The sequence below is a fragment of the Dipodomys merriami genome, unplaced genomic scaffold, assembly GCF_024711535.1.
Source record: "Dipodomys merriami isolate MVZ:Mamm:240054 unplaced genomic scaffold, mDipMer1.0.p SCAF_13, whole genome shotgun sequence".
Taxonomy (NCBI): Eukaryota; Metazoa; Chordata; class Mammalia; order Rodentia; family Heteromyidae; genus Dipodomys; species Dipodomys merriami.
In genome coordinates, this window is record NW_027202604.1 from 5,462,249 (window position 1) to 5,472,105 (window position 9,857).

Genomic DNA, 9,857 nt, shown 5'->3' on the forward strand with positions numbered 1-9,857 from the left:
TTCCTGCCCAGGCTGGCTTGGAACTGTGATCCTCAGCTCTCAGCCTCCTGAGTAGCTAAGATTACAGGTGTGAGCCACTGCACCCGGCCTGTGAGACTATTTATCTGCAATTAACCACCAGAAGATCAGAAGTCTAGGTATGGTGGTTCAAGAGGTTGAGCAAGTGGTTCAACCTTGAGTGAAAAGCTAAGGACAGCACTCAGGCCCTGAGTGCTAATAATGGCACAAAATAAAAAGTGAAGGGAAATTCATTATTTGATAATGTGCATGTGTTACCTCCTGTATTTAAATAAACGGATCATTCGGCCTCATTCTGACTCCTTGGTTGATAATCATGTTTTTTCATTACTTCAATCTTCACTGAGAGAAAGGGGGATTAGTTAAGGCCTTCAGTAAAGGAGAGAGCCATGTTGTTAGCTAATTCCTTTCAAGACAAAATCAAGATGATTTATGGGATTGAGAGAACAAAGACTACATTAGAGTAAAAATGACTGGAAAATAAGATGAAACCAAAGTAGAAAGAGCTTTGAAAAGGTAAGAGATACTTGATGCTCTCCAGCAGTAATGTCCAATGGGACTTTCTGTGATGGGTGAGATTTTTTTGTGTGTATACTCTGTGCATCAGCCTCTACCTACATGTGAGCATTGAATGTTTAACTGTGTGTGCCTTGTGACTGACTACAGCTCTAAAGAGGAAACAACCATTTATGGTTTTTGTTCAATATATGATCTAGTGAAAGTGTTAAGACGTTAATTTGAAGGAAAAGAGCTAAGAAATATCCCAATAAAGAATTATATAATAATCAGGTAAGCTCATTTTGCAACTTAATGTTATCTTGCTTTTTAAAACAGGGCTTGAGATTTATCCAGTTGAAAAATCCTTGGAGTCATTTACGTTGGAAAGGAAGATATAGTGAAAATGATGTAAAAAACTGGACTCCAGAATTGCAAAAGTATCTAAACTTTGATCCTCGAACAGCTCAGAAAATAGATAATGGTAAAAATCTTTTTAATTTTGATACGATTTGCATGTCAAATAGCATGTTTTAACAAGAGGAAATGTAATTAACTTACTTGTCATTTATTTTTATTTGAAAACTTTATTTTTGAATTAGTAAACTTTAAAAATATTTTGATAATTTCTTTAATCAAGTGAATCAACCACATGATTTACAAATGGATAACTAAGAAACCATAGGCCATATACAATATTGTTTACAAACAAAAATTGTGCTCTATCAGTGTCAAGAGTGAATATTTGGAAAGCTGATAATTTGTTTTTTTTATTAAGTTTTTTTATTATTATCTTTAAGTAATTGTACAAAGAAGTTCCCATTCTACAAAACAGTATATGAATACGAGGTCTGACTTGTCCTTTTAAGTCATTAAGATTTTTTTTAACAAACACATTAATTTTCAGGAATATTTTGGATTTCCTGGGATGATCTCTGTCAGTATTATGATGTTATTTATTTGAGTTGGAATCCTGGTCTTTTTAAAGAATCAACATGTATTCACAGGTAACTTTTCATGAATTTGTTTTATTTCCGTTTTATGCTCCGTGTGTGTGCGTGTGTGCATGTATGCATGCATGCGTGCGTGCATGCGTGTGTGTGTTTCTTCTATTCAGTACTGGGGTTTAAACTCAGGGCCTTATATTTTCCAGGCAGATGCTCTATCACTTGAGCCATACCCCCTTTACACCTTAGCCCTTTTATGCTTTATTTTTCAGGAAGACTGGCAGTTTTTGCCCAAGGCTGGCCTCAGACAAAAATTCTTTCTTGCTTGCAGCATAGCTTATATTGCAGGCATATATACTACCATTCCTTGCTTGTTAGTTGCAGTGGTGTCTTGCTAACTTTTAACTGGGCTGACCTTTGAACCATAATCCTTCTGAGCTTCATCTCCTGAGTAGCTGGGCTTACAAGCAAACACTACCCTTTCAGTTTTATTCTTAATTTAAAATATAATGGATCATTTAGAATTACTAACATTTTCTGTTTGTCTTGCCTACAGATGATTATCTTGTATTAGCTCTGTTTTTTTGTATTTGAAAAGTATTTGAAAAGAACAAACAAAACCAACATTCCTAATAGCTTAAATGTATGAGACACACACCACTTTTAAAGTAGTGTTACATTTTTAGCTCTATGAGAAATTTACTCATTACCTTCTTTGTTGACTTTATCTTTTAGTACTTGGGATGCTAAGCAAGGACCTGTGAAAGATGCCTATAGCCTGGCCAACAACCCCCAGTATAAACTGGAGGTGCAGTGTCCACAAGGGGGCGCTGCTGTTTGGGTTTTGCTTAGTAGACACATAACAGACAAGGTACTGCTATCCTCTGTTCTTATGACATTAACACAGTTTAAAAGGTGGACTTAAAAGTCATAATTTGGTCACAAGCCTGTTTCATTTTATAGGTTGCCCAGAAAATGATGTTTTTTTTCAGATAAAGTATTTTCCTTAATTTAAGGAATTTTGTATCTTTTTGTAATGGCACTTTAAAAAATCTTGTTCAAATATAGTCTCTGAAGAAAAACGTAAAGGAGTTTATACTTTTCAGTGAGGATTTTATTAACACTAAAATCCATTGAAAGAGATCTGGATATGTGAAATCATTATAAGAAAAAAGTTATGCTCCTGATCGTGATACCTCAGAATTTTATGTAATAACTTCATACAGCATGATCATTTACTAAAGTGACATTTATACACAGAAAACTTTTCGTAGAATAACTTATTTTTAACACTGAGAGAATTTCAAGCTCATTTTCCTAACCAGATTGAATTCTTTGTGATTGTTAGGATGATTTTGCAAATAACCGAGAATTTATCACAATGGTTGTATACAAGACTGATGGCAAAAAAGTTTATTATCCAGGTATGTTTACTAGCCAAATAAATGTTACAATACATATTTACATGATTGAGAATAACATTTTATGTAGATGATATGTGGAATTTTTTTCCTGTGTTGGACATTATAAAACAAAAAAAAATTTTGTATAGGCCAATATGTTGTATTGGTTTGTTTTTGTTTTGTGGTATTGGGGTTTGAAGTTGGAGCCTCACACTTGTTAGGTATGTGTTCTACCACTGAGTCATGCAGAATCTTTTGTTAAGATGAAGTCTTTCCTTCTCTGCCTTGATCCTCCTATTTGCAGTCTCCTGAAGAGGCTAGGAGTATAAGTGTGAACCACCAATGCCTGTCTAGAATATATAGCTCTTAAATTTCAGATATATTGTTCTATATATTTTACTTTTTAAGATTGTTAAAAGCACTTCTGTTTTGTATAGTGATTTTCTTTTCTAGAATATTTTTAGGTTTAGTTTTATTTCTATCAGAATATTAAATAAGGCAGATCTTATTGTTCCTCATTCACAAGAATAAATTGATACATAAAAACTTTGCTTAAGACCACAAATATCCCCATTCTTTTACTCTAATTACTAGATCATATCACCTCTAAACATTAATGACTAAATACTTGTTTGGAATATTAAAATATTTTAGGGGTAGATCATATTCATTCATTCCCAGATGAACTATTTATCTTGTATAACATAGTAATTGACATCTCTGACTTTATCACGCTTGATTGATAAGACCACCACAGAATGTATCAGGTAGGTACCATTATTAACAAAAATCTGAAGCAATCTGAATATCCAGGTTTTCTGAATTACCAGTTGGAGGCATAGATAAAATGTGCCATATTCCTATTATACAGATGGTTAAAAGGAATAATCGGAATGAGGTGTGCTGGTGGGTTCATGCCTGTAATCCTAACAACTCAGGAGGCTGAGACTTGGTGGATTTTGATTTGAAGTCAGCTGATAAAGAAAGCTTCAAGACTCTGTCTCTAAAATGCCAGACTGGAGGTTTGGCTCCAGTGGTAGAATATTATTCGTGAGCAAAGGCACTGAGTTCATCCCCCAATTGCTTTTTGTTAGAAAATTGTAAAGTGATGTAATTCACCAATGTTGTAAAGACTGAGTTCTGTTCATTACTATCAACGCTAAAATCTCAACAGCTAAGGAAACAAAAAAAATCTTTTCTACTTATCTGCTTATCTGTCTGCAGCTGACCCACCTCCATACATTGATGGAATTCGAATTAATAGCCCTCATTATTTGACTAAGATAAAGCTGACTACACCTGGGACCCATACCTTTACCTTAGTGGTTTCTCAATATGAAAAACAGAATACAATCCATTATACAGTCCGGGTAAGTAAAACCAACACACACTGACAAAAAACATAATGTGCTTTGCTTTGTAATGGGGTTTATCTGAAGAAACAAAACCTGTTTTCTTTTTTTTAAGACAAAATCTTGGTTTGTAGCCCAGACAAGCTTTGAACTTGTGTTCAAAGCCAATTCCCTGCCTCAAGATCTTCTGAGTGCTGTGGGAAAAAAAATCATAATGCATTTTTGTGTTTTGCTTTGCTTTTTGTTAACTGGTTTTAAGGAATGAGATTAATTTTTTTTGCTTTATTCTTTGTCATAAAAATGGTCTTAAGGAATAATATTTTTTAAAAAAATTGGTACCCGTCCTGGGGCTTGAATTCAGGGCCAGGGCACTGTGCCTGAGCTTCTTTGCGCAAGGCTGCTAGCACTCTACCATTTGGACCATAGCTCTATTTCTGATTAATTGGAGTCTCATGGACTTTCCTTCCCTGGGCTGGCTTTGAACAGAGATACTCAGATCTAAGTCTCCTGAGTAGCTAGGATAATAGGTATGTATGAGTCACAAGTGCCTGGCTTATAATTTTTTTTAATTTTTTTTTTTTTTGTCGGTTGTGGGGCTTGAACTTTGGGCTTGGGTGTTATCCCTCAGCTCTTCAGCTCAAGGCGAGCGCTCTACCACTTGAGCCACAGTGGCACTTCCAGTTTTCTAGTGGTTTATTGGAGATAAAAGTCTTACAGACTTTCCTGCCCGGGCTGGCTTTGAACCATGATCCTCAGATCTCAGCCTCCTGAGTAGCTAGAATTACAGGTGTGAGCCACTGGTGCCCAGCTGGCTTATAATTTTGAGTGAACATGTTAATTTTTATAATAACAGTTAAGACCTGAGATGATATGGTTATGTTGGGCTAATAAATTGTTACAGAGCCATGGACAAAGAACTTCAACTCTCTTCAGCCTATTTAAAAAGATGGCTTGCGGCCAGGCATGGGAGCATATGGCTCTTATCCCAGGGCTTGGGGGACTGAGGTCGAAGGGGATCATGAATACAAGTCCAGCCCTGGGTGATGTAGTACAGTAAGACTATGTCTCAACAATAGTAAAAAGGGCAAGTTATTTATAAACAGTGCTCTCATGTAGCTAGGAAGACTATTATAATTTTGTTCTGTATAGATTTGTCATGTATAAGAAGTTCAGTTTGTATAGATTTAGAGGTAAAGGGGACTTTGGGAGGTATCAACACTGCTTTGTTCTTCAGATGCAGAAGCCAAGACCTTGAAGAATTGTGGTTTGTCTTGAGTCACACATAGTACCCAGAAAGCTAAGATAAACCCCCTAACTTCCCAATTCTCAGTTCATTTAATTACTGACTTGATCCCAGGCTGCCTGTATGCCAACTAAATTTTCAATGTATTTTTCATCATGTTGATGCTTTTATAAAATTTCTCAGTATAGAGAAGGTAGCTCAGCGGTAGAGTGCATGCCTTGCAAGCATGAGGCCCTGGGTTCGATTCCTCAGTACCACATAAACAGAAAAAGCCGGAAGTGGCGCTGTGGCTCCAGTGGTAGAGCTGAAGAGCTGAGGGACAGCACCCAGACCCAGAGTTCAGGCCCCATGACCAGCAAAAAAAAAAAAAAAAATTTCTCAGTATAATCTCTGTGTGTGGACTAAGGTTTTTTTTTTTTTTAAATCTAGGTATATTCAGCATGCAGCTTTACTTTTTCAAAGATTCCTTCGCCATATACCTTATCAAAACGGGTAAGAACATTCTTTTTGGGGGTTATCATCTCAGACAGCATTCTTTTAGTATTCCCTTTTCTATTTATCATAATTTGTTATTAAATAAAAACATTCTGGGGTTTTATAGGAATAAAGGAAAGGAAATGTTAGTAACCTCTATTCTCCAGAATACATCTTCAGTGAAAAACAGATGTTTCTGTAAAAATAAGTAATTCATAGCAGAAACATTAATACAAGCCTTGGTTTGCAAAATTGTTATGGATGAATCTTTATAAAATTCGAGAATACTTGGCAGTATGGGCTAAATGTGTAGCGGAACATTCTAAAGAGAGTTCCTAGCAGGAACAACTTGGTTTAAATTAGCCAAGAGATGGAGTATAGCAAAGTGTCCTGGCTGAGTGGGGAGTTACACTGACTTTCAGTGACAAAGACTGGAGCAATGGGGTAGTATCAGTGGAAAGCTGCTATTTATTGATTTTAAGGTGGAAAAGAACTTTGTCTTTAACATGAAATTGAAGAATATGAAATTCTAATACAAAAACTTGGTTTTAATTAGATTAATGGAAAGTGGAGTGGTCAAAGTGCTGGAGGATGTGGAAATTTTCAAGAGACTCACAAAAATAATCCCATCTACCAATTCCATATAGAAAAAACTGGGCCACTACTGATTGAGCTAAGAGGACCAAGGTTTGTGATGAGTAGCTTTCTTAAACTAATAGTGTTATAATAGACATCTTCAATAAATGATATAGAATAATTGAATACCCAAAGAGAAGTGGCATTTAGCACCTTGTGCAAGATCTGAGTAGTTCCTGGTTGATTGTAGACTTAAATATACGAGACAAAACAGGAGAGCTTCAAGAAGATAATAGTGATGTATATATGGTATGAAATATGATTTCTAAATTCTTGTCACCTGATCACTAAATGAATCTTTTATTGATTTGGAGTGCCACCTCTAGCATGTATACTATTTCTAATAATGTAGATTTCATTTTCCAGGGCTTTTTTTTTTTTTCTTGTCCAAGACTTCTGCCTATTGCAAAGACAGTGCTTTGTCTTTGAAATTATTCCTTAGGGAAAAAAAAAAACGTAGTTTCTAAATTTTAATTTTTTTAACTTAACTGTAAATGTTTATTCTTGAATCTGTATATTGAAACTGCACATTAAGATGTTACATGTTTTACTAGGCACTGATAGCCTGTAATCCTAGTAACTCAGGAGGCTGAGGTCTGAGGATCAAGGTTCAAAGCCAGTCCCAAAAAGCTGGAAGTGGAGGTATGATTCAAGTGGCAGAGTATTGTCCTGAGTAAAAAACCTCAAGGACAGTGCCCAGGTTCTGAGTTCAAGCCGTGGGACTGGCATAAAGAAAAAAAAATGTTTGAAAAGAAGAAAATATTTCTGATAAAATGATGTATTAAAAAAGTAACTCAAGTGGTAGAGCACTATCCTTGAGTACAAAAGCTCAATGATCATACCCAGTCCCTGAATTCAAGCCTAAAAACAGCAGCAAATAAAATAGAATAATTCTGGAGGAAAAAAAAGTAACATTAAAAGTGAAAGAAAGCCGGGCGCTGGTGGCTCACGCCTGTAATCCTAGCTACTCAGGAGGTTGAGATCTGAGGATCTCGGTTCAAAGCCAGCCCGGGCAGGAGAGACCATGAGACTCCTATCTCCAATAAACCACCAGAAAACCGGAAGTGGCGCTGTAGCTCAAGTGGTAGAGCGCTTGCCTTGAGCTGAAGAGCTGAGGGATAGTGCCCAGGCCCAGAGTTCAAGCCCCATGACCAACCAAAAAAAAAAAAAAAAAAAGTGAAAGAAAACTCTCATCGCAAGATAGAATTAGTTTTTATGACGTCAATTGAATAGAAAATACTGCTTTTTGAGTATAACAGTAGCATGATCTGATAGCACTTTAGATTGGTTATTTTGAAAACGTATTTATTTGTGACTACTAATACAAGTAATGCTGTTTGTTTGAAATTAGGCAATATAGTGTTGGATTTGAGGTTGTAAGTGTTTCCTTGGTGGGAGATCCTGGTCCCCATGGCTTTTCGAGGAAATCAAGTGGTGACTATAGGTAAGGTTGGCATTTTAATTGTGTATGTCCAGTGTATGCTTTTTGTGGCATTGCCTTATTCTTACCTTCTCTGAATATAGGTGTGGATTTTGCTATCTGGAATTAGAAAATATACCTGCTGGGATCTTCAATATCATTCCCAGTACCTTTTTGCCTAAACAAGAAGGACCTTTTTTCTTGGACTTAAATAGTACTATACCCATTAAAACAACACAACTTCAGTGATGGAAAATTCTCAGCAATTATTGGATTCTATACTTATCAAACATCAATTCTTCAAATGAGGACACAGATCTTCAGGATGATAAACAATCAGAGCGGAATTAAATCTGAATGTGTTACATTGGAATCTGGTGCTTGTCGCAGTGTTTGGTAAGAATTTGTATATAGTCAGATTTACCCTTAATCACCTAGAAGTACTGTTTACATTGATTTTGTAAATATAGAGTTGCCACTTTATATAAAAAGTGCATATGATCAAGATTAGACTCAAACATCCATCACGGTGAGATGTAGTCACTGAAAGGAAAAGGGAACTGAGACTGGGTAAGGAAAATGAGGGCCATGGCTCATTGAGTAGACTGTCAGACTATTTAATATCCTGAAATATTTACCTTTCTTTCTTTCTTTTTTTTTAAAACAGAGCATGTTGTGAACCCAATTGTATTGACCCCACTAATTCCAAATGAATCATGTCACCGAAATTTTAATTTTGCATTATGTTCTAAATGTTTATTGTTGCTCAGATGTTATGAAAGATAGATAAAGCTTTTGGTAGGATTAATTAGCTTAGCATGAAGACACTCAGGCTTAAGAACAAAGGTTGTTTGCCTTAGGCACCTATGGCATTGTAGACAGAACTGAGGTATATTCCCTATTGCAATTTTGGTTTACCACTTTGATGAAAATAGTATTCTAAGGCATTAAAAACATTGTAATTTAGCCTGTATCTTTAAACTGATTTATAGTTCAGTGCTTTTGTAGCAACAGCACTTTGAAAAAAGTGATTGATTGGTTATACAGCATCCAGAAAAAGTGATCACCAAGAATAGTGTCATGTAAATTCCCAGCTGTTTACCTAAATATCAGAACAGAATAATGCTCAAAACTTTAAAAGTCTGAAAAAGAGGGTGGGATTTTTCATTGTCTCTACTTTATAATTATCAAAACTTATTTTGTATTTCTACTGCCTTTAATTGTAATAAAATGTTTATACTTATGGAAATTAACCTCAAGAACATGATTTATTGAAAGCTTTCAACTTCTGTATTCCTAGAAGTACAGCAGTTGCAATTATAAGAGTATGTGCTTCTAAAACTGTGTTCTTGGTTGGGGGACATGGCTCAAGTGATAGAGTGCCTGCCTGGCAAGCTGATAGCACAGAGTTCAAACTCCAGTACCTCCTTCCCTCTCCCCACACACACTCCCACCCCAAAAAACCCTGAAAAACAAAAACTGTTCTTTTTAATTCAGTGTCAGATTACTTAGGATTTTGAATTTAAGCATATTTTCAGTGGATGGATTTGGTTAGAGCTCTGTTGTAAACACACGATTTAAGCTACTCAGAAGATTGAGATCTGAGGATTGCAGCTCAAAACCATCCTGGGCAGCTGTGAGACTTTGATCTTCAATTAACTACCAGAAAAGCCAGAGGTGGAGCTGTGACTTCAAGTGGCAGAGCACTATTTTTGAGGACAAAAGCTCAGGGACAGCACCCAGCCTCTGAGTTCAAGCTCTAAGACCGGCACGAAGGGGGAAAAAAATAAAAAAGGACCTATATGTGAACAATTCAATATGTGGTAGTGTTGAACCCAGTGTAGGAAAGTTTATTTGAAGAATTGGCAT

At 36.0% G+C, this 9,857-nt stretch overlaps 1 protein-coding gene across 2 annotated transcripts in view; it reads left to right on the forward strand.

The window, feature by feature from the left end:
- Positions 1-9,237, forward strand: part of Capn7 (calpain 7) — a 40,033-nt gene extending 30,796 nt beyond the window's left edge. Inside the window, exons 13-21 of one of the 2 annotated variants that reach the window (XM_070018609.1) lie at positions 853-997; positions 1,421-1,520; positions 2,196-2,331; positions 2,809-2,884; positions 4,088-4,233; positions 5,888-5,950; positions 6,489-6,619; positions 7,920-8,012; positions 8,093-9,237. In XM_070018609.1, the coding sequence (XP_069874710.1) occupies positions 853-997; positions 1,421-1,520; positions 2,196-2,331; positions 2,809-2,884; positions 4,088-4,233; positions 5,888-5,950; positions 6,489-6,619; positions 7,920-8,012; positions 8,093-8,237 (1,035 nt within the window). In that variant the 3' untranslated portion in view covers positions 8,238-9,237. The remainder of the gene's footprint in view (positions 1-852; positions 998-1,420; positions 1,521-2,195; positions 2,332-2,808; positions 2,885-4,087; positions 4,234-5,887; positions 5,951-6,488; positions 6,620-7,919; positions 8,013-8,092) is intronic. The other variant, XM_070018610.1, reaches the window with a different exon arrangement.
- The last annotated feature ends 620 nt before the right edge of the window (positions 9,238-9,857 follow it).